The following is a 23,065-nucleotide window of genomic DNA, read 5'->3' on the forward strand; positions in this document are numbered from 1 at the left end:
GACATACTCTTTGCTTTATCATATATAAGCACAGTTTCAAATGACACCACCAATATCATTGCTAAAAACAATTGCCTCTCCTGGCAATTGTTTGTTTTTTCTAATACCTTTATACAGGGAGAAAAATTCTTGTTTTATTGGAGCTAATGTGCGAAGACATTTCAAAAGTGTTTTCTAGGTAATATTCTGAAGCCAATTCTAGACAAACTTTTTAAAAAAATTAGTTTTCGAAGAAAACAGAAATTATACAAAGGGATGTGTGAACACAGGGGCCACGTGTGGAGGGCACAGCACTGCAGAGCAGTCTTCCCTCAGAATGCCTAGCATTCTGAACACTCACTGGATCCAAGGTCCTATAGTAATGGGTGGTAAATACACCAGGCCATACTGAAAACTCAAGAACATGTACAGCAGTTGCCTTGTTGTGACTATCACAGTAAAATTTATTCTGTAAAATAACACTGGAGTACATTATGCATAAATTAGCAAAGATCACATCCCGTGATTGATTTTAAAAACATTTAGCAATCACTGTATGTTTAGAAATTTGAGGACTGTTGATTTTCTCTGCTAGCTCAATCTTCACAGAATTACATATCCTATAGCCCAAGGTAAAATTTAACTTTCAATAAGAATTATGACAACATTTTTCAAATAAAGCAAAATCAGTCAGTAGGAAAATAACTTCCACTTAACAACTGGGTACATCTTTTCCTGAACCACTTGGCCCATTCGTGGCTGAAACCCCATTTACTAAGTGAACCTAGAAACTGTCCCCTCTCACCTCCCCCCCTCCCATCCCCCGAAGGGCTGCGACCAGGCTTCCTGCACAGAAACCTGTCATCTGTCCAGCAAAGAATGAATAAGGGAGATGGAGAGTCTGTCAAACAAAAATATAAAAATATCACTCAAATTATTTGTACCACATATGCTTGAATCTGGCCATCTAAACTACTAACTAAAAAGTAAAGGCCATGTTGGTTCTAATGGTAGAGAAATCGGACATGTCTTGGCTCTTACCTTTGGCACTAACCTACTTAATCTGACAAATGAGACAAATTCATTGGGGACCTATCTGTTTTGCTTCAATGTAATCTGTATATGTTGCCTATTCTTTTGTAGGGAAAATAATGTTGAAAACAAAATATTCAGTCTTTTTGGCAGTTAATTAACAAGTGATACAACCTTACTACAACAACCAGAAATTTCCTAATTAACCATTTAAAAAATGCAACAGTCAAAGACATGAAACCATTATTTGCTCTAGGTTACTGTTTTTATTTCCATAACCACCTTTCTGCTAGACAAGAACATTAGCAAAACCTGAGTCAGAAATGCCGTGTCCGTGCCAATCCTGCTGTTTTCTTCTTCAAAGGGTCTTCTCAGCAGCCAGTTACCACATGGAGCTTTTTCACAGTCTCAGAGGTTCTCCTCATTTTAAAACAGCAAAAAAGTACTACATTCGATGGCAGTTGTTAAATAGTTCAATCAACATTACAGAATTTTAGTATAAGTTCAAGCATGTAAATTAACACAAAACTTTAAAACAAAAACAAAAACACACCAAACAAACCAGAGTGCTAGCTCATCCCTGGTGCCATGAGATGTAACAGCACTATCTATTTTTATACTTAGTGGTAAAAATATAATCCAGTTTTAGCACCAATCTACAAGATTAGATGTTAATGAAAATATACGATTTGGCTTACTGGAAGGTAACAGTCCTACTATCCCTCAGTGAGGAAATCTGTTCCCTTTGCTGCATCCTGGCTCACAGAAAAGACCAATATTAATGTGAGGAAGAAGGACAGACTTTGTTAAGGCTTTTCAGTACTTGGATCACCTAAGTATTACTGCTGAGTTTTGCTGGAAGTGGAGAATTGCATCACACATAGGAGATCCCCAAGAGTTCACTGTTGTAGATATGTCAGGATGGATCACATTTAAAATGCTGAACATAGCTTTGCAGCCTTAGAGTACAGAGGAAAATCAGAAAAATTAATGCTAGTGATCAATTCCTATCTTTTTACCCAAAATGCTATCTCATCACTCCATTTCAAAAGTGAAGTATTCTAAGAAGGTGACACATTTTTACATAAAAACACATTGAATTTTGATGCATTATATATCAGTTATTAGACATGGCAAATACAAGCAAAAGAAAATAAAGTGCACCTTTACAGTATATAAAACATAGATACAGAAATCACTTTTTAAAATAGGCAATGTAGATTGAAATATAAAAAGTGCCTGACATAGCAAAGTTAGAAATGAAAAAAATTTCAGTTGAAAAAATTACCATTTCTCAGTACAGCAGAGTGACAACCAACCTTTTATTAAAGCTATTAGATTCCGAGGCTCTTGTATATTTTGGCTTTGTGAGGGAGAAAGAAAGGCATTCTTCTAGAAGGCACTAACTGGTTTAAGTGTGCAAGCAGCTTCATTCACAGAGAAAACAGGTGCAAAGTGCAGTCAAGAAGACTGCCTAGTTCTGTTGTGTTCCTTACTCTTCACCGTGGACTGACTGTGGCTGAGGAGCTATATCAGTCAGCAGGCTTCCCCCACCACCCAGGTGCTCAGTCCACAGTGTCACAGATCTCCTTCACCTTGTGGTTGAAATCGTCAGGTTGATCTGCATACACATAATGCCCTGCCCCAAGGATGGCCTGGGAAAGAAAAAGCAGGTGGTCAGTGAGGAAATGGATTTACTAAAGCAATGACATAAGCAAAGACACTTATCAATGAAAGTGAGAACAGCTATATGTAAATAAGACATAGGGCTTGATCCCCCATGTGGGGCATGCAGGCAGCTGATCAGTGATTCTCTCTCATCATTGATGTTTCTATCTCTCTCTCCCTCTCCCTCTCTGAAATCAATTAAAAAAAAAAAAGAGTAATACTCTGGTTTCTCTTCACATCACATGACGACGACGTCAGATGAGTGTGACTGTCCCATAGTTGTAGGTGGGGAGGGGGTAGGGGAAATGGTACGAACCCCGAAGGGATGTAGGGACCCCCTGTCCCGCCCTCCCCCCCACCCCCCACCCTGGTCTCCCCAGCTCCCAGGGGCTGCTGGTCGCATCGTGTGTGTGAGGCCACCCGGCAGCTCTGCCCGAGCACAGTGGGAGGCCCCATGAACTCTGGTACATGCTCTGCACAGCATGCTGTCCCTCACTGTCTGTTTGAGAGTCTATGATATTTATTTTATGAAAGCACTAAACTGTGATAAAGTGAACAACTTGCTTTTTATGAAAAAGAAAAATAGACAACACTGTTCTGTGGCAACTAGCTACTACATAGGATGGGGAAAAAGTAGGTTTACAGTTAGTTATTCATATGGAAAATAATACAATTAATAGTAAATAACAATACAAGAATCAACTCTGTTTCATGTACTCACAACTGTAAACCTACTTTTGCCTCACTGTGGATATTTCTATCAAATAAAGAATCTGATAGAATAAAGAGAAAAAAATCTATTGAGCTTCATTAAAATTTTAACATGCAAAAAAAATAAACCATTCCAAATTGACCACTAAGACAGGGCCAGCAGATAAAATGAACAAAGTGAGAATGTGCTGCTTTGTGAGTGGGAATTGGCCAAGGTGCTACTGACCTACCCGGCTTCCAGTCTCTCCCACCTCACAAACACTGCGGCTCTAAGGACGGGCAAGGCCCTTAAGAAAGGCAAATCACTGCCCAGACATGAAGACTAGTGTGGGTCCAATCCTACCCCATCACAAGTGATCCCAGATCTCAGACCGAGGCTGCAGTGCACAGCTCAGGTGGCCTGAAATCTCACGGAAGGCAAAGATTAGGACAGATCTCACCTACGACTGAAAACCCCCAAACCCACCCACTTACTATTGTCTTCACGTATGAATGTGGTCGTAAGGACTGGATGCTGGTGCCAGAATTGCCGTCGATGCAGGACCGCGCACCGTAGATCACCGAGACTGGAATGTCAGGGTCCATTTTGCCGATTCGCTGGAGCATTGGCCTTTTTGCCCATCCATAAGGAATAGTCATATTTCTGAATGCTGTCTCACCACTTTAAGAAAAAGAAGAAAATCGCAAGGATGACTTCTGAGGAGGAGCATGTATCAAAACAGACTCACATTAAACTTCTTCCCACTTAAGAAAAACCTCAGCTTAAACAGAAATCAATTTAGTAGAAACTGTAAGGAACAACCCCACAGAAGATTTATACCTCTGTACACACCTGCATAAGATACGTGCTTTGTTAGATAAACATGGATGTCCAAACTCTAGTTAATTAAATAAAGCCAAATCAAAACTTGCAGCCCTAACTCCATGTCATTAAATGATTACATTTCCTATGGGGATAATTAAAATGTATTTTTTTCACTCTAACTTATTTCAAATGTAGAAGACAGCTTTTCCACAGGTTCATAGCACTAGCTTTTCAGGCAATGGCAAAGCCTATACTAAGATAAGAAGAAATTAAAATTAAGCATTTTCTGTGTATTGTTTTTAGTTTTAACTTTCTGCATATTATGACATGTGATATCTTAAAACCTTTTTGGCTGAGAGAATGTGCCTCCAGGAACTAGCCATTTCTTAGAGGTGACAAAGGACTCCACAGGGAACATGCCTTTGATATGCAAATGAACCAGTGCAAAATCCTGCCTCTTCTGTTGGCCCAGACATTCTAGGAGGCAATGTTTCTCTGCCTTAATCATCCCAGGACCAGGTGCCAGGCAACCAGAGACTATGCCCATTCTTCGAGCCTACCGAAATTACTCCACTGGCCAGTCCCAAATGCTATCCTGCCTGCTGTGTGCCTTTTCGGAAGACCCCATAAAGGCTCTGACCTAGACTTTCCCTTTGCTCCTGTCTTCTGTCTCCTGTCCAAAACCTGGCCTTTCTGTGATCCCTTGGGACCTGTGAATATAATGAACTGTTCTCTTGAGTCTTTCCTGCTTCTTCTCTTGTAGCCATGGCTATCTGAGTGACCAATACAACACTTTTCGAACTCCCAGGATAGACCCATTTTGCTGTCATTTCTGCTTCCCTTACAGTACTGGGCATAATTCTGAATTGCCTTTTATGAAGACTTTAAGTTCCACCGTAAGAAAGGCTACACAGGCACAAGTAATCATGACATGTAAGTGAAGAATAAAACACTAAGACCGTGTAGGAAAACACATGATGTATCTGGGATAGACCACTCAAAACTGTAGGACCAAGTCAATAAAGTATGGAGACCTAATTCACCAGATCCGATTGCCTGAGTCACAAAACAATCTCTTGAGGACCCCAAACCTCTGCAGCCTCCTTCTAACCTACTTTGTTAAAGACGGAGGCCACAGCCACACCTCAATACCTTCCATGGCCTCAATCTTTAATGAAGTAGGTATACATATTCGCTGTCAAAAGCTGGGGAGGAGAAAAGTGAGGGAGACTATCTCTGCATCTAGCCTGTCAGCCTTTCACTCAAGTCTCCATCTTAGATAAGATGCGATACCACTTCTATGTTTTAAAGTGTGGGCCATGGCCTAACTGCATTAGAAGCATCTGTTAAAGACGCAGCCCAGAACTGCTAAGCCTGACTCTGGGAATCACATTTTGACAAGCTCCAATAATCTGGTACACACAGAAGCATGAGAACCGGAACGCTCACCTTCCTACTCCCTTCTTGATCCTCAACCTACCAACTCTAGGGTCTTGTCTTTCGGGCTCCTCCTAACTCCCCACCATCTTCGAGCTCTGTTTTCTCCACTGGTTCCTTGCACACACTATCCATATTTTTTTTAAGTCTTTTTTTTTTTTTTTTTAAATAAGAAACCCCTGTGTTTGGCCTTCTTACTCCCTCTGGATACTTACTCTCTCTCTCTCTCTCCCTCTCTCTCCCTCTCTCTCCTTGTAATTACTGTCAAAATACATGCAGGATCTCTCTCTTCTCCTACCCCCACCCTTTACTTACTCCATGCCCACTGCAAACATTAAGAGCTGCTTAGTAACGAGAGGTGCAATCATCAAATGAACTTGAAAAATGCTGCATAGCATCTTCCCTGCACTTGGGAGATTTATTACTCTTAGCAGAGTAAAAGGTCTTAAGAAGATCCATGATAGAGAAAACCATTTAGATTTGTTTAATCCAGCACTCCATTTTTTGGGAGAACATTCCTATTCAGTTTGGGAATGCTGTTTTATATGAAGTCTTCATATCTCTCAACTCTGCCGAACTCTTAAAGATGCCTGAGACCAAGACTTCCTCAAGTGATCCAAAGCATTTTAGGGGAAGAAAATAGGCATTGCTTTTTAGATTCCTATCAGAATCCAGTACAGTGTTTTACACAAAAAGTGCTCCAAGAATAGATGAGTAATTTAAGAATTAGTCATTTAACTACTGATAACATCTCCTAGACCAGTGGTCAGCAAACTGCGGCTTGGCAAACCGCGGCTCATGAGCCACAGGCGGCTCTTCGGCCCCTTGAGTGTGGCTCTTCCACAAAATACTGGCTCTTCCACAAAATACCAACTTCTGCGCATGGGCCGCGGAAGTTTCAATCGCACCTGTACGTGTGCGCCCCCACGTGGTATTTTGTGGAAGAGCCACACGCAAGGGGCCAAAGAGCCGCATGTGGCTCGCGAGCCGCGGTTTGCTGACCACGGTCCTAGGCTATTCACATATTTTCAAAAGAGAAAAGTCTAAACTATGAACACAGTACATTTAGAATGATAAGCCTTACCTTGGAGTCTGGACATTACAGTGATAGATGTATTCTGTCACAGTCTCATCTTCAAACATTGAAGAGTACTTCCGTTTGAAATCAGGCCTTAAACGCTGTACTAGACTTAAACCTATTTAATAGAAAATGAATGTTTTAAATTATCAGTGTTTTAAATTATAATTGACTTATAGATTAATACAGAAAGTTTGTGTTTGCTTATATGCTTACAACATATGTATTCAAGTGTATTATTTTAGGTGGAAAGAAACACATATCCTAGAAGCTGCTTTCCTCAAGTTCCCTAAGGAGAGCTTAAAGTAAGAATTAAAGTGTCCCATAGTGGCTTACAGATGTTCTTCAAAAACATATGATCATTTTCTAATACTTGTTTTTGTAGGAAAACGAATTCTACTAAACATGGCAGATGAATAGAGCAACTCATACATAAAATTAATTAATTTACATTTTTCCAAGATATATATATTTCTGTGAAAAAATAAATGCAGGGTTTCTGTTGGGACACTAGCAATACTACCTGCTAAGGCATCCACAGTGGTCCTATGGCCCTGAGGGGGAGAGCAGGGACAAGGTCCCCAAAGGAAAGAAGATAAAGAGCAGGAGCCAACATATTTCTGGGCCCCAGGGACTAACCAGTTTCCCTTTCTGCTATCACTGCCTATTATTCTAACAAGGTCTTAGTTCTTTAGTGACATTCCTTCCTATTTCTGAAGGAACTATGCAGCTCCATCAAGAATTTGTATGGTGTAGTTATTAGTCTGCATTACTCCCCATCATCACCACCACCTTCACGTGCAAGCATAAATAGGAGGCATCCGTCCTCCACCGTTGTCTCCTAATTTCTTTTCATACTTTATTTTTCCCATAACTGCTACTTGTGTGACTCTAATCAAGTCAAAACCATTTACTACACAGACTCTTAGGTAGTTCAGAGGAGGTCCAGACCATCACCATCTGTGACAAAAAGGAAGGAAACTCCCTTGGCTTTGAGACTAAAACAGAGGAGCTGAGAGTCAAATAAATTTAAATCAAAGACTAAGCACTGGTACCTCAAAATATGACTGGAAACACAAAACAAGAGTTCCCAAAATCTTTGCAGAAAAGAACTTCTTTATTTTAACCCTCTGACATTACCAGACAAGAAAAGAATGTGAGTCATCTCCATGGTAGATCAAGTCAGGCTTCGAAATCTACAGCAGGACATGATCTCTGTAGCTGGTTATCTTCTCTGCAGCTGGACATGGTCTCTGCAGCTGGATATGATCTCTGCAGCTGAATATCATCAGCCTGACAAGTGCTCTCTAATCTAATGCCCACCAACAGATCCACATAGCACTTCCCCTCCACCCCGTCCCTGGGCTTACTGACCTCACCCTCAGCATTTTCCACGTTCTTGGCTTTGCTAATCACCTATAGCGTTGACACTATAAAGACTCCTCACTGAGGAGAAGAATCTGGTTTCATTCATCTTTATGCATGGACTGATACTTTCTAGAGGAGAAAAAGGTTCAGTTTTTCTCTTTGTTTTTAAGATGTTGACTAACAATGGTAATCAATAAATACTTCTTTACTGCTCATCTATGAACATTCTGCTTTCCTAGGGTACAGAACTAAGCACTCACCAAAGGGTCCTGCAATCCTGAGGCCAGCTAAAGGGTTAAAGGGAGTCAATACTGCTCCCAGGGCTCTGATCCATACTGGAATTGGTCTGTCTTGATCAGCAAGGTCCGGTCGCTCAGGGAAACCCCAAGGCTCCACTAAAATGAGATGATTTACCCTGTTGGGAAAAGAACAGATATAAGTTCATTTGGCAAATTCACCCTAGAATGTCAAGAATTAACACAATTTATGAAGTAAAGACAAAGAACCACCTTCAACAACCTTCACATTACAGACAAGACCAATGGCTGAATGGGTTACATTACATCATGTTCTTATTACATATAAACTTTTGAGATTTGATAGGATGAGAGGTATTATCTAAGGGTATATGATATTGTGTGACTATTCTTGAGAAATGGTATTTGTTGTTGTTTAAGCTACACTCTGACAGATGACCACTCAGAAAAATCCAGTGGTTCAATCTATCTCAAGGTTGACACTGCAGAAATGATTGAAGATTAATATTACACTCATAAAATAGCTTAGGAGTTTAAGTCGGTTCAAAATAACTTTAAATTGACTTTTCACAAACATAAGGATAATGTAACAAAATGGGCTGAAAAGGTACCTCCTAGTTTTGGATGCTATTTTGGTGAACAGGAGCACACCTACCCTACCCATGACATCATGCTAAACTGGCCTCAGATTCTATCCTTTCCCAATTTTCTTCCTTACTGACAAAAGATAAAGTTTTCAGTCCCAATTCATATAAAATTGTTTCATATCACTAATAGTTTTATTTTTCCATCTTTTGAAACTGCTTCCTGATGAGAGAAAGCCAGAACGCTCAGCAGTACTTCCTTCCAGTGGCTGCATCATATTATATAGTAAGTCACGCAGATCTAAGCAGAGCATAACGGTCCTCCCAACACAGAAGATATTCAACTGTAAACAAAAGAGCCAACAAATGCCAGCAAAAATCTCCCAGGGATGAATTGACAATGATTCTAAAGTCCCTTTCCTAAGTCATAAATGAAACAGAAAAGTAAAGAAACCAGCACACGGGGTAAAGATGGCTATTATTCCTGATATTAAATGTTTTTCTCTTTTGCCAGCACACGAGTCCTTTGTTCTGACTGCATTTTCTCCAACAGAAAGTTTCAGCGCACAGACCCAGAGCTCCAAGGGCCCTTGGAGAAGTCAGCCCAATCTTCTGTCTCACAGATTTGAGAAGGAAGCTGAGATGCACTGTGTGACCTGCTCCAGGACATAAAGCTAGTGAATGTAGAACAAGGATTAAAACGCACATTTCCTGACTCCAGAACACTAACAGATACCAACAAGCCACTGGGCAGAAGGCTCTCTCCTTAGGACAAGCTAAGCCAGAAAAAAGAAAGATATTAGTAAAGGCAAAGCCCTTCACTTTTATCAACTCCAGGCTGGTCCTAATACTATACTCTAGATTTCATAACGCCAAGATTTGTAGAACGCTAACTATGAATCTGTGTGGAAATGTGTGATGCAAGAGATTTCTATAGACTTTGAGTGCCTTCACTCATAAAAGTTCTATGAGATTATTATTTTATAATAGTGTAAGGAAGGGGGATGGGAATGAGTTTGTTTTAATGGCAGAGACTATCTCTGACATTTTGACTTCCTCCTAAATTCCTCTCACACAGCCCACATTGAGATTTGAGGAAGGGGGATAGGTCAGAGGTATGAGGAGAACTTATGAAATAGCCACCTAGTTGAAAGTGGCAAAGATTCACGTTAAAACATAGTATTATTGCCCTAGCCAGTTTTGCTCAGTGGTTAGAGTGTTGGCCCTCAGATTGAAAGGTCACAGGTTCGATTCCCGTCAAGGGCACATACCTCAGTTGCAGGCTCGATCCCCAAGAGGCAACCAATCGATGTTTCTCTCGCTCTCTCTCTTCTCTTCCCTTCTACTCTCTCTAAAAATCAATGGAGAAAACAGCCTCAGATAAGGATTAACAAAAAAAGAGAAAAAAATGGTATCATTCACTATTGACTTACCTCTTAGAGAAAAAAATCACCCTAAAAGATGACTAAACTTTTGTTAAAATTTGTTGTAGGATCTTGCACAGCCTGCTCTAGACACTCACAGACCTGCTAACCCAAGAAGGAGGAGGACAAAGGAAAATTCGAGGGAGGGAAAGTTGAGTTAAGTGATTCTTTTGGTTCTGCCTTAATTTTGGCTTGCCTGTTTACTACGGATCTGCAAAACAGCATCCCCAGGTAAGAATGCCAGCTTAACAAATTATGCAAAGTGTGCATACTAGAGTACATGCCCTGCCCCCCCTTTTTAAATGAGAATAAATTGCTCCAATAACTGATCCTGTGTCATCAGCCTTGCTTTTATAGTATTTAGCACATAATAGATATCAGTAAACATTTGGAGTAGCGTTGTCCACATTTCCTTTCAGTCCTTGTCTATAAGGATATACAAATTTTGTAAAGTATAATCAAGTAACAAGCAGAGGAGCTATCCAGTCTGGATTTTCCTAGTTCCCCAGATGACATGAGAATATCAAAATAAGTTCTTATATTAATCTTGCAGGTCATTACTCACTAGTGAGTAGTAAAATCCATTTAGAGAGTCAGAGTCAGTCTGGTCTGATTGTTTTCTAATAAAATTATATTATGTGGAGTAGAAAAATATGTAAGCGTATCATTCCACAAAACTGTTTCAGACACACTCACATACACATATAATTCATACTGAAGGTTATAGTCAAAAAGTTTGAAAACCATTTTTTTAAGTTCTGCAACAATGTCTAAACTGGAGTTATATATATCATCTACTTCCACTACCTCAGAAAATAATTGTTCCTTATTTTTTATTGTAAGGCTTTAAATGAGATAGATTGTGCAAAGTTCTCAAATAATAAATATAAAGTAAATGTTAGTTACAGTAGCAAAAATAGGAAGACTACTGGAGAAGAATTCAATCTAGGGAGCTGGGAAGACAGTGGCAAGAACCACCTGAACAGTGAGTAATTTAACTTTCATCCTCCAGGAAAGCCTGACCACAGGTTTTGTCTCACAGGTTATTATAGCCCTGCAGTAGACCAAGTTCCTAGGCTATCTTCTTGCCTCCTTTTCTAATGAAGAGATCATCTCATTTGATAGTAGTTATTTGGTTTTAATGTAGTATATCTAAATTAGTATAGTAAACCAGATCCTAATCTCTCATATTCTGTAGCTGATAGCATGATGGGATTGTTAGTTCACATCTAGGATTAAGGAATGGGTCCACCCAGACACCACATGTGAGTCATCCATCAGACATCTTTGTCAAGAATCAGAGACTGATTTGAACTACACGAAAAACAAAGAACCAGCAGAGCAGGAACAAGAGGACAATAGCCCATCAGTTTCAAAACATAAAGAGGCACTCTTCTCCAGGTTAGCATTAGAGTAGGTCCTGAGTTGGAAGACTGCAGTATAAAGGGCAAAGTGGTGGACAACACACAAGCTCTAACCCCTTGGGACAGATGAGTCTCAGTGCTAACAAAGGTATATAACCTGACTTACATGAATTTTAAGTTCTGCCACCAACCAGATATAATATAACGAGGAGAATATTCAGACCAAGAACAAAAATGCACAAGGGAGTCTGCAGGACCTATTTACGCAACAAGGAAAGGGAAAAAAGGACCAGAAAGAACTCTAGTCAGTGCACAAATGAGCAATTCTCAGATCGAGTTAGGGGCAGGTATTTCCCACTGCCTCCAAGCCACTGAGGGAGAATGGGACAGGTCCAGAGCACAACAAACTAAATACCTCCAACTTCAGATCAAGCAGAACAACCTTTCTTCTCAAGAAAGGCTAAGAAGAAATGTTCAGTCCACCTCTGCAGAGTCCGAAGACAGAGCCAGGCAAGGTCAAAAGGGCAGATGATCTGAAAGCCTTAGTGAAGAAGTAAAGACCAGTTGTAACCTACTCTGTTGTAACTTGGAATGGATTTCTTTGCTAAACACTAAGTTAGTTTCTAGTGTCCTTTTCTTTAGTTTATAAGAAATACCTGGAAGTTGAGTAAGAGACATCTAGAGTAGCTAGTTCCATACTTGCTTAGTTGATACTGGTAAAAGATAAAATGAAGCATATTAAAAATTTTAAGAGGTTATTTGAGCAAAAACCGATTTGAATCAGGCAGTGCCAAACTAGCAGTGAGGAATGCTCCACTGAGCAAGAGGACAGACTGGCTGTTTGTGATCGATGTCCTTAGTTTTTGATTGCATAACCTTGAGACATTTACAGGCTTAGATTCTGGTTTGCTTACACAGGCCATGGCATTAGAGCCACATCAGTCTAGTGGCCTCCTTGTTTCATTCATTTAAAACTGGGCACCCACTATGTGCCCAGCAAAGGGTTTCAACTGAATTTCATTAATGATTTGGGATATTTGAAAATCCAGAGAATCTCATTATTTTGAAATTAACTTGTATTGAATAATTTAAGTTATGCAGTTAAGAATTCAAGATTGACTATTCAACACATTCTATAGAGTTCCACTCAATATTTGTTAGCAATCAGCCAATTTAAACATGCTAATTATTTCAAGCATTCTCATATTCATCTATTGCTAATATTTGGTGGTTCTTGGTCCTGACACTTTAGTTTTAATACTTTAGTTTTATTTCTAGTATTAGGAACAAACATTCAAAAATCAATTTCTATAAATGTAGTAAGTACAAGACTGGAATCACTGGCTTTGTTTTAGATACCTGTTCTGTCAACCATGTCATTCAAAATATGTTGCTATCCTCTTTTATAGGTAATTTTAAAGTGATCATTCCCTTCTGAATCAATGTGAAACACCTTATTTCTTTAAACATTTCACAACTACAAATGAAAATCTCCCTAACTTAAATAGCAGATAGCCATGAAGGGCCAGGATTCTAAGACTCATAACCAGTCTGGCCCAAGAGACCCATGTCACATCTCCAAGGGATAAATACCACAAGAGTGACCTCATAAACATGTTACGAAACAAAGGAAGTCCAATCTCCACAAATACCCTGTTGTCTTATACCAGAAAAGTCTCCACTTCCTTCTCTCAGTGACAAACATTTGTCACCAAGAGTAGGACACAATTAAAGGCAGTAATCCCAAACAGCCAATGAGGCGAAGAAAATTTCATTTTTTTTAAAAGAACTGATCTGCCAGTTGAAAAAATTTATTACTGTCTAGCACACAGGACTATAAACTCTCCACAAAAGTCAAGTGTAAATGAAGTTTAAATAAAGAATCTGTAGCCCTAACCGGTTTGGCTCAGTGGATAGAGCGTTGGCCTGCAGACTCAAGGGCCCCAGGTTCGATTCCGGTCAAAGGCATGTGCCTTGGTTGCGGGCACATACCCAGTAGGGAGTGTGCAGGAGGCAGCTGATCGATGTTTCTCTCTCATCAATGTTTCTAACTCTCTATCCCTCTCCCTTCCTCTCTGTAAAAAAACCAATAAAATAAAAATAAAAAGAATCTGTAGAGAAAAGTTGGCTGTTCCAGAGGAAGAAAACCTCAGGTACACCAGGCTGCTGCTCCACGTGTATGTGGAGTTATGCAATGGGCAGCCTCACAGTGCATAAATGCACTCTGAAAATGACCATCACCCAATGTCTCATTCACAGACCTCAATGTCACAGTTGGTTGCAATTTTGGATTTAAAAATTATTCCAATAGAAAAATACACTGGCAACCAAAAATGCTGATTATTTGTTTCTTTTCGAAAGATGAACAAAACAAAAATGAGCTTTTCTTCCATTTTTTTTCGCACTCTAATGTGACCTCCCCTCAGAGAAGTAACATAAATAATAGGAAATAACACAAGAAAATCAGGTAGAGAAAGGAGGAGATGCTACAAAGATTCTGAGGCAGACACTTATTAATTCAATGACTAGAAAAATAATTCTATAACAATAAATGTTAGGGCACAGTATAATATAAAAACCCTGTAAAACAGACTCTGTAGGTATATTTTCTGTAGTTTAGAGGAAACTAAGGCTTAGAGGTTAAGTGATTTTGCTCTAAGTCAAAACATAGCACTAGGTTTTCTAATTTCTAACCTTCTGGTTTCCTATTACAGCTTATTACAACCTGGAAAAACCTGCTGGATCTGTAAGTCTAATGATAATAATAGAAAGCAATACCACAACAACTTTTATTTGTGGCTTCAACTGTATATATTCTAAGTTTAACAAACAGAAAGTCCCTTCTTAAGCTTCTATAAATGTGTTTGTAGCATGTGTAATAGGAAAATGTGACATCATTACTTCAGCTACTAAATTGGCCATTAGTTGTGATGTGTTTAGGGTCCTTTAAGAGAATCTGTCTTGTAAGGCTCAGGTACCAACCACCAAAGATGGAAACTAGAGACTAGCACAGGTGCTTCTCTTCTGTCACCATCACTTACCTTTTTGGGTACTTCAGTGAGTAAGCAGCAGCCAAGAACCCACCCAGGTTGTGTCCAAGCAAGATCATTTTGTCCAGTCCTAGGGCACATCTCCACTCTTCAATGGATTCCACAAACTGATTCTCCACTTCTTCTGCATCATTATCAAACATGGGTCTACTACTTCGTCCAAAGCCCAACAGGTCAAAAGCATAGACGGGTCTATCGGTGCAAAGATCTTCATAGTTCAGTGCCCAGAGTCCAAGACCTCCTCCAAAACCATGGAGAAGGACAAGTGGAGTCTTATTTGGAACATCGTAAGAGAACTTCAGTGTCCATATTTTATTTCCATTAGATACACGAACAGCTTCTTTCTTATATATACAGGGGACACCTAAAAAAAACATAAAAGAAAAATTCTGCTTAACTTTACTACCTCTGAGAAAGGAGGTATTCTTGGAGCAATCAGAAACTAATAATCTACAAATCATCTGGTTGCCATTCATATGATCTTAGCCTTTATTATATCATCCCTAAAAAAAAAAAGCATTCATTTCACTGAAGCAAATAATTCTTAACGATCATATTTTACATCTAAGTGGGACAATCCATTTCAGACAAGTCTCAAGTTCCTGTGGTCAAGGTCTTTTGGCAAGTCATGTAGTTCTTTAGACTTCTTTCCACATCCATCAAATGAGAGTACTACACCCTTAGAAATGGAGAGGAACTCAATATTCACTGAATCCATTATTTGGAGGTCTCTATCCTTGCAAACAAAAAAATGCCACCTTGAAATTTTTCTAACACTTGAATATTAAGCATTGAAGACTAAAGTTCAGACTCAAAAGAAAGCTTTTTCCCTAAAAAGTAAATAATAAATTTAGGGAAGGATTAACAGTATCTGTATTTAAACACATAAAAGAAATCTTAAGTCATTTCAGAGTTTAGAGGGAAAAAGGTGACATGTTATGGTAGGAACTCCTCAGCATAAAGTGACAATAATGTGAGTTCAAGTCCAACATTCTCTCTAGAAAGTGCAAATCATCATTTTGTAGATAAAAATTCTTACTTGCCTTCAATGCTGTGAGACTAAATACAGTACTTTAAATATCCCCCAAAAAGACTAAAGATGAAACTAATCTGAAATTCATTTACATTAAATTATCAACTGAATGGCCATCCACTTTAGATGTCCCCTTATTTGTTTGTGATATTCACTTGCAGTGGACAACCAGTGGAGAGCCAAGTTCACTCCCTGCATTAGTCCCTTGCTTTAATGTCTGATATTGGACCAGGGGCCAATTCTCACTCCTATTTGCATCCCTAGAACTTAGCAGTAGGAAATCAGTATGTTTGTTAAATGCATGAGCTGGGCATCTAGTACCCTTTCTTATCTCCTGACAAGAATCTCTGTGTGTTTTGAACCTTTAATGAGGAAAAATCAATACCAAGCTCAAGGACACTCACTGTGCTTAGTGTGTCACTGGGTCAAGGGTTGGGCATATAATTAGCAAACAGGACAAACATGAACAAAGATACACACAGTTACAGAATGAAAACTGACGCCTGGCATGGTTAAGTCTCGCTTTCCTCATCAGTCAGCAGCATGTTGGGGAATCCCAAGCCGATGGGAACATATGTGCAGACTCTGGGCATTGCAGGTTGCCCTCCAACACATCCACCTTCAGCAGCACCTGGTACATCTTCCTCAGAAATTTCTCATCACGCTCAGACCCATGAGTCGGCCTTTTAGGCACCGCAACCAGATGTAAGGTATCAGCCACCTTGAGGTGCCAACCACTCCACCTTGGATATAATACGTGCCATGAACACAGTCAAGGTTGAACTCCACAGAGTTGATGAGGACCTAGGTAACCTGGAGGCACAGGGGAAGCCCCGCCCCGCCACATGTGAGCTCAGCAGTTTGTAAGAATTTCTTTAGTAAACCACAATGACATCTTTCCCAGCTTTATAGAGAAGATTACCCAAGCATATAGAGTAGAAATTTATTTTCATGCTGAAAATCCATGTAAGATGACTAACTGTCCCTTCCTATGGCTATATTCAGTTATGGTCACTTACTCCTGAATCATTCAAATGCACAAACAAGAAAATTTATTTGTGGTAGAGTGGATGAAAAACATACATGGCATACACAACAAATATCTGCACATACATACACAACAATCATATATGTGAACCGCATCGCTTAATCCATGCCTCTAAATTGTAGCAGCAGAACAGAACTACTGGTATACCATAAACATTATTGCTTAAAAGTATACCCACAGATACCTGGGGGACACCTAGATCAGTGGTTCTCAACCTTCTGGCCCTTTAAATACAATTCCTCATGTTGTGACCCAACCATAAAATTATTTTTGTTGCTACTTCATAACTGTCATGTTGCTACTGTTATGAATCGTAATGTAAATATCTGATATGCAGGATGGTCTTAGGTGGCCCCTGTGAAAGGGTCGTTCAACCACCAAAGGAGTCGCGACCCACAGGTTGAGAACTGCTGACCTAGACAGTACAAGTTTGGGTGAATTACAGTGTCCATAAGAAAGAAACAAACAAAAAGGTTTCCACACCATTATAAATGTAGAATTAAAGAGTCCCAGAATACTAGAACTGAAAGGAATTTTAAGGATCCTCCTACCCCCTTGTTTTATAGGTAAACATCAGGAAGCTGAGAAAAGTGACTTGCCCAAGATCTTGTAACCACCCGATTGCAGATCTAGGCCTAGAGCAGGTTACCTTGTTCTGGTCCAGAACTTGTTCCATTCTACAAGACATCTGCTCTGGACTGGCTACAGCCCATTCTCAAAGCATAGTCTAGGGACCTCTGGGGAACCCCTAAGTCTCTTTTAAGAGATCTACGAGATCAACTCTATTTTCATAATAATATTAATATTTTATATTTGCCTTTTCACTCTTATTCTTTGAGGGTACATAGTGGAGTTTTCCAGAGATCACAAAAGATGTGATTACCAACAGTCTAAATGCAGAAGCAAATATGAGAATCCAGATGCCTTATATTAAGTCAGACAGTAAAGAGATTTGCAAACATGTAAACAATGCTACAATTCTTAATACATTTCTATTTGAAAAGTAGTTATTTTTAGAAATATGTTACTTCTTTTAACCTGTATAGGTTTATTACTATTATTTTAAAATAAATTAATAAATTAACAACTTTTAAATTATTCAGTCTTAATTTCCAATATCATAAATGATACCTATTACCTATAAACAAAGCTCCTTAGGGTCCTTACTAATGTAAGAATATAATAGACGCCGAAACCGGTTTGGCTCAGTGGATAGAGGGTCGGCCTGCGGACTGAAAGGTCCCGGGTTCGATTCCGGTCAAGGGCATGTACCTGGGTTGTGGGCACTTCCCCAGTGGGGGATGTGCAGGAGACAGCTGATCGATGTTTCTCTCTCATCAATGTTTCTAACACTCTATCTCTCTCTCTTCCTCTCTGTAAAAAAATCAATAAAATATATTTTAAAAAAAAAGAATATAATAGACACTCAAGACCAACAAGTTTGGGAGCCCCTGTCCCCCCACATTTAGGTACTTGCTCATGACATGAAAAAGAAAAACAAATAACACACCACAAAATCTTAAGTTTCAGGACAATGTGAATATTGGACCTATTTTAGAAAACAACTGTTAACATATAAGGAGAAGGCCTTACATTTTAAAATTTTCTCTTCAGCTTCTTTAAGGTGTGATGTAGACGTAGGGCACCATGTGGGAAGCCAACCAGTTAGCCATCCTGACCTAGAGCATCAAAACAAAACACAAAGAGGTGAGGTAATGCTCTTCTCAACTCCCAACTATTATACACAGAGAAGAAAAGCAGAATAGAAAACTTACTGAGGGTGAAGCTATCTACATATGACAAAATTCACCTGATAGGTACAAAGCATTGTGGTAAAATACTGGATTACAGACATTCAACTTCAGCCTGTGAACCTCCAAGTAAATATCAAAATCTACCTATCTTATCTCTGTGGATAGTCAGATCCTAAATAATCAAGCAGAGGTTAAAAATGGGCAGAACAAGAAAAGACAAGCCCTGGCCCAGTAGCTCAGTTGATTAGAGCATTGTCCGGATACACCAAGGTTGGGAGTTCAATCCAGGTCAGGGGACATACAAGAATCAACCAACAAATGCATACATAAGTGAAACAACAAATCGTGTTTTTCTCTCTCCCTTCCCCCCAGCGCTCTCTCTCTCTCAGAAATCAATAAATAAAAATGGGGGGAGGGTGGAGGCAAAAAAAGGCATTCCCCTCCCCTCTGCAAGACAGCCTCTTATCAGGGTGGAAGTGCAAGCAAGTCAGAGACCATGAGAGGGTATAAAATATAACTGCTATGTGGATTGAGAGAAGAGAAATCTTATTAAAATATGAGATTGCTTTTAGAATAAGGCTTTAATTCTCATAGTTAAAAGTATAACATTAAAGCCATTTCCTGTTTGTATTTCCTCCTTTTTTTGCAGGAGCAGGGGGAGTAGAGCAAACCTATAGGTGGCCTATGGTGGCAAATTCCAGAAAACTCTCAATCCAGCTCAAATGATAATGAAAATTATAAGTTCATAGCTTTAAGTCCAGAAGAAGAGGGACTGACTAAATCTGATGGCTCTGGTTCCATTTCTCTGTAATACTCTTGTGGACGAAAGGGGCCACACGCTGACCTGACAAGCTCAGGGAAGGCCTGCGTGGCAGCCTAGCAGACTCAGAGACCTAAAATAACCACAAAGGATGGTCTGAAATTAAACTTTAACTAAAAGCAGTTATGGTGGGCAGTTCCGTCCTAGGCCAGTATCTTCAATGACAAGATCAACTTTGATCCTTACTGAGCCCATCTGCCTTTTTGCCTCTAAGATAACATACCCTTGAAATGTCTGCGTAACTTGTAACTTCCCTTTTTCTAGAGCCCCTGGGGCACAACCAAATGTTCTGGGCGCCAGGACAGATACTACAAATTCCTTCATTATCATGTTAATTGATCCTGCACCCACCTAAGTCTGTGTCCATCATTTTACTTTTTATCCAATCCCAGGGGTTTCCCTGCTTTGCTTTATCCCTCCTCCTTAATCCATCACCAATGAATTTCATGTAACCCACCTATGTTCCTCCTTTGATTGCAAATGTATAAATACAAATGTAACCTGCCATTCTCCGGAGCACTATCTCAATTCGCTGAGGTTCTGCTTCCGGGCATATGTCGACAGTTTGGCTCAAATAAACTCACAAAAATTCTTTACAGGTTTCAATGTTTTTTCTACGTTAACACTCTCTTCTGTACTTTTCCCAGGGATTGGCCCATGTACCATCTGAGTAGGGTGAACTGGTTAATTTTAGTGAAAAAGCTTTGGGTTTCAGCAAACAGTAGATGAAAAGAATGACCTAGGCATCTGGCAGAAGATAGCTGAACAAAGAGAAAAAGGAAGCAGGCCTGAGGCAACAGGTGAGGGAAGGTGTGGGGAGGCTGCCTTGTAGTAGCCAGCCAAGGAGAGGATGAGCCTTCAACTCCTGCCCTGGCATCAGCAGAAGTTGCTTTTGACTTGATCACCACAGATGAATGAGCTTATTTCACAGGTGGAGTGGTAGTCCAAGCACTTCCAGTGAAGGAAAAGACATCTGAGTCCATGCACATAGGAAGTGCACAACATGCTCTAACACATGCATTGGCTGTTTCTAAAGGCTGCTATAACAAATCACCACAAACTTGGTGGCTTAAACAGAAATGTTTTCTATAGTTCGGGAGACCAGGATCATTAGGCTAAAATTAAGGGGTCAGCAGGGCCATGTTCCCAAAAGACGCCTAGGGCAGTGGTTCTCAACATGTGGGTGTTTCACAGGGGTCCCCTAAATACATCCTGCATATCAGATATTTACATTACGATTCATAACAGTAGCAAATGACAGTTATGTAGCAACGAAAATAATTTTATGGTTGGGGGTCACCACAACATGAGGAACTGTATTAAAGGGTCATGGCATTAGGAAGGTTGAGAACCACTGCTCTAGGGGAAAATTCATTCCTTGCCTCTTCTGAGTTCTGGTGGCTGCTGGCATCCCTTACCCTGTGGCAGGGTCACTCCAGTTCATCACCACATTGCCTTCTCTTTTGTGTGTCTCCTCTTCTGCCTGCTTATAATCTTCTCTGCCTATTACTTGAAAGAACACTAGTGAATCCATTTAGGGCCCGCTCAGATAATCCAGAATCATCTCATGATTTTTAACTGAATCGGTTAAGTTAAAAGTCTGCAAAGTCTTTGTCACATAAAGTACCATTCACAGGTTCCAAGGATTAGAACATGGCCATACCTTTGGAAACCTTTATCTTTGGGGACCACTACCACAAATAAAAACATGAAGAGTGTCCCAAGATAAAATATGTAGAAACATTCAATAAGCGGTAGTTAGCATTATGCTGATGACAACAATAACAATAATTCACTAAAATTATGTTCCATTAATTAGGCAGTAATTCCTAAAATAATAATGTTAGCTAAGGTTTAGAAGGAGTTCAAAGAATTATCATTTTTCATCATTCCTTGCCTGAAAGCTAAAGCTACTCCTAAGTGACCTACAATGGGAAACTCAAGTCTTTCTCCAGCCTTTTACCTGACACCCTAGTATCATTTTTGTCATTCTTATTCTCTATTCTCTAGTCATACAATACTGTATTCCCTGTTCTCTTGCTTCTTGGTTCTGAACATCCTTGGAATATGCATCTCCCCTTCCTTTCATGATTCATTACACTTATCACCAACCTCAGATTAGATTTCATTTCCCCAACAGGATTAGATCAAAGTGGCAGGATAGCACCCTGTACTCAAACTTTATTTTCTTACTTCCCAAGTTGTGTTATAAAGTTCTTATTTATTCACTAGAGGCCCGGTGCACGGATTCATGCCCCAGTGGGGTTCCTCAGCCTGGCCTGTGGGGACTGGGCTGAAACCGGCTCTCTGACATCCCCCAAGGGGTCCCGGATTGCGAGAGAGCAGTTTTCAGGTGATGTACCCCAGAATCGGGCTTCCTCTTCTTTGGTTCTGGGTGCATCACCTGAGAACTGCAGCTACCAAGTTACTAAAGCTCGGCAGCTCCTGCGTTGAGCGTCTGCCTCCTGGTGGTCACTGCGCGTCATAGCTAACCGGTCAGACAGTCAGACAGTCGCTTAGGCTTTTATAAATATAGATTAGTATTCTTACCCAACTGTAATTTCCTTGAAGGTAAGGACTTTGTGCTCACAACTGTTTTCTCAATTTATATTCCTATACCTGGCTTATTAATATACATTGATGATAGGAATGAAAAAAGTTATTGCTTCATCTGAAATGAACTGGTTGCAATGAATTACAAGAGGATCACTTGAGTAATAAGAGAATTTTCTGAGATGATAAGAAGTTCTCAATCTTGACAGATGTATGTGTATGTCAAAATTCAACCCATAAACACTTAATATTTAAGCAATTCATTATAATAAAACTTTATACCAAAAGGAGTAAAATGGCTGGATTTGATAACTGGTTGGATATAAAGGTATAATAGAGGCTTCTGAGATCTGTCTTAGGTGCCACTAATGACGTCAGAGAACACATGAATAAGAATAGGTGTGAGCAGAGAAATGTGCTAAGTTTTGGATGGGCTGACCCAGCATGCAGCTTTTTCTAAGCTTTGTAGGCCCATCCTTCTACATTTCCCTTCTCTGTAGAATTCCTCCGGGCATTATGTGTAACAGGCACTCAGTAACTGTTTGCGGAATGATTAAGTCACTCACAATCCAGGTTATTCTCATTCCAAGTTATCCCTATTTCACTGATGTAAAAACTGAGGTTCAGAAATGTTAAACACCAGACAGGTCCAAGAGTATACAGCTAGTAAGTTAAATGACACAAGTAGAGATTTGAGTTCAAAGTCCCTTTTTTATTCAGGTGACTACCTTCTTTAAACTATATGAGTTCTCATTACCTGTAGGATAAAGTCATATTCCTTAGGCCTGCAGAGAAGATACATTATAGCCTGTGTTATAATGAGGCTCTACTCCAATGTTCTCTGCTGCTAGCGTTAAACCTAAACCTTCTGTATTAACGGCATAAGACCTCTAGGCATCTCCCACAAATGTTCCATATAACTTATTATCAATGTATGAACTAATCTAAAACATTAATATTAGCCTATTTGTAAACATATAAACCCATTTACAAATCAGCAACGAACCTGTCAATTTATTCAACAATTTTTCGAGGACAACCAAGATGGCGGCATAGGTTAACGCCGGAGTTTGCTGCTTTGAACAACTACTTCAAAAGTG

At 39.7% G+C, this 23,065-nt stretch overlaps 1 protein-coding gene across 3 annotated transcripts in view; it reads right to left on the bottom strand.

Annotated features, from left to right (window-relative positions):
- Positions 1-1,254: 1,254 nt before the first annotated feature.
- ABHD5 (abhydrolase domain containing 5, lysophosphatidic acid acyltransferase) overlaps positions 1,255-23,065 on the bottom strand; it is a 31,551-nt gene continuing 9,740 nt past the window's right edge. Inside the window, exons 1-7 of one of the 3 annotated variants that reach the window (XM_059664379.1) lie at positions 18,432-18,517; positions 16,271-16,603; positions 14,749-15,121; positions 8,339-8,493; positions 6,717-6,828; positions 3,865-4,051; positions 1,255-2,666 (exon numbers count right to left, since the gene is read on the bottom strand). In XM_059664379.1, the coding sequence (XP_059520362.1) occupies positions 2,577-2,666; positions 3,865-4,051; positions 6,717-6,828; positions 8,339-8,493; positions 14,749-15,121; positions 16,271-16,322 (969 nt within the window). In that variant the 5' untranslated portion in view covers positions 16,323-16,603; positions 18,432-18,517 and the 3' untranslated portion in view covers positions 1,255-2,576. Of the gene's footprint in view, positions 2,667-3,864; positions 4,052-6,716; positions 6,829-8,338; positions 8,494-14,748; positions 15,122-16,270; positions 16,604-18,431; positions 18,518-23,065 lie in introns of those variants that run through there. The other 2 variants (XM_059664380.1, XM_059664378.1) reach the window with 2 other exon arrangements.

The sequence above is a fragment of the Myotis daubentonii genome, chromosome 14 (assembly GCF_963259705.1).
Source record: "Myotis daubentonii chromosome 14, mMyoDau2.1, whole genome shotgun sequence".
Taxonomy (NCBI): Eukaryota; Metazoa; Chordata; class Mammalia; order Chiroptera; family Vespertilionidae; genus Myotis; species Myotis daubentonii.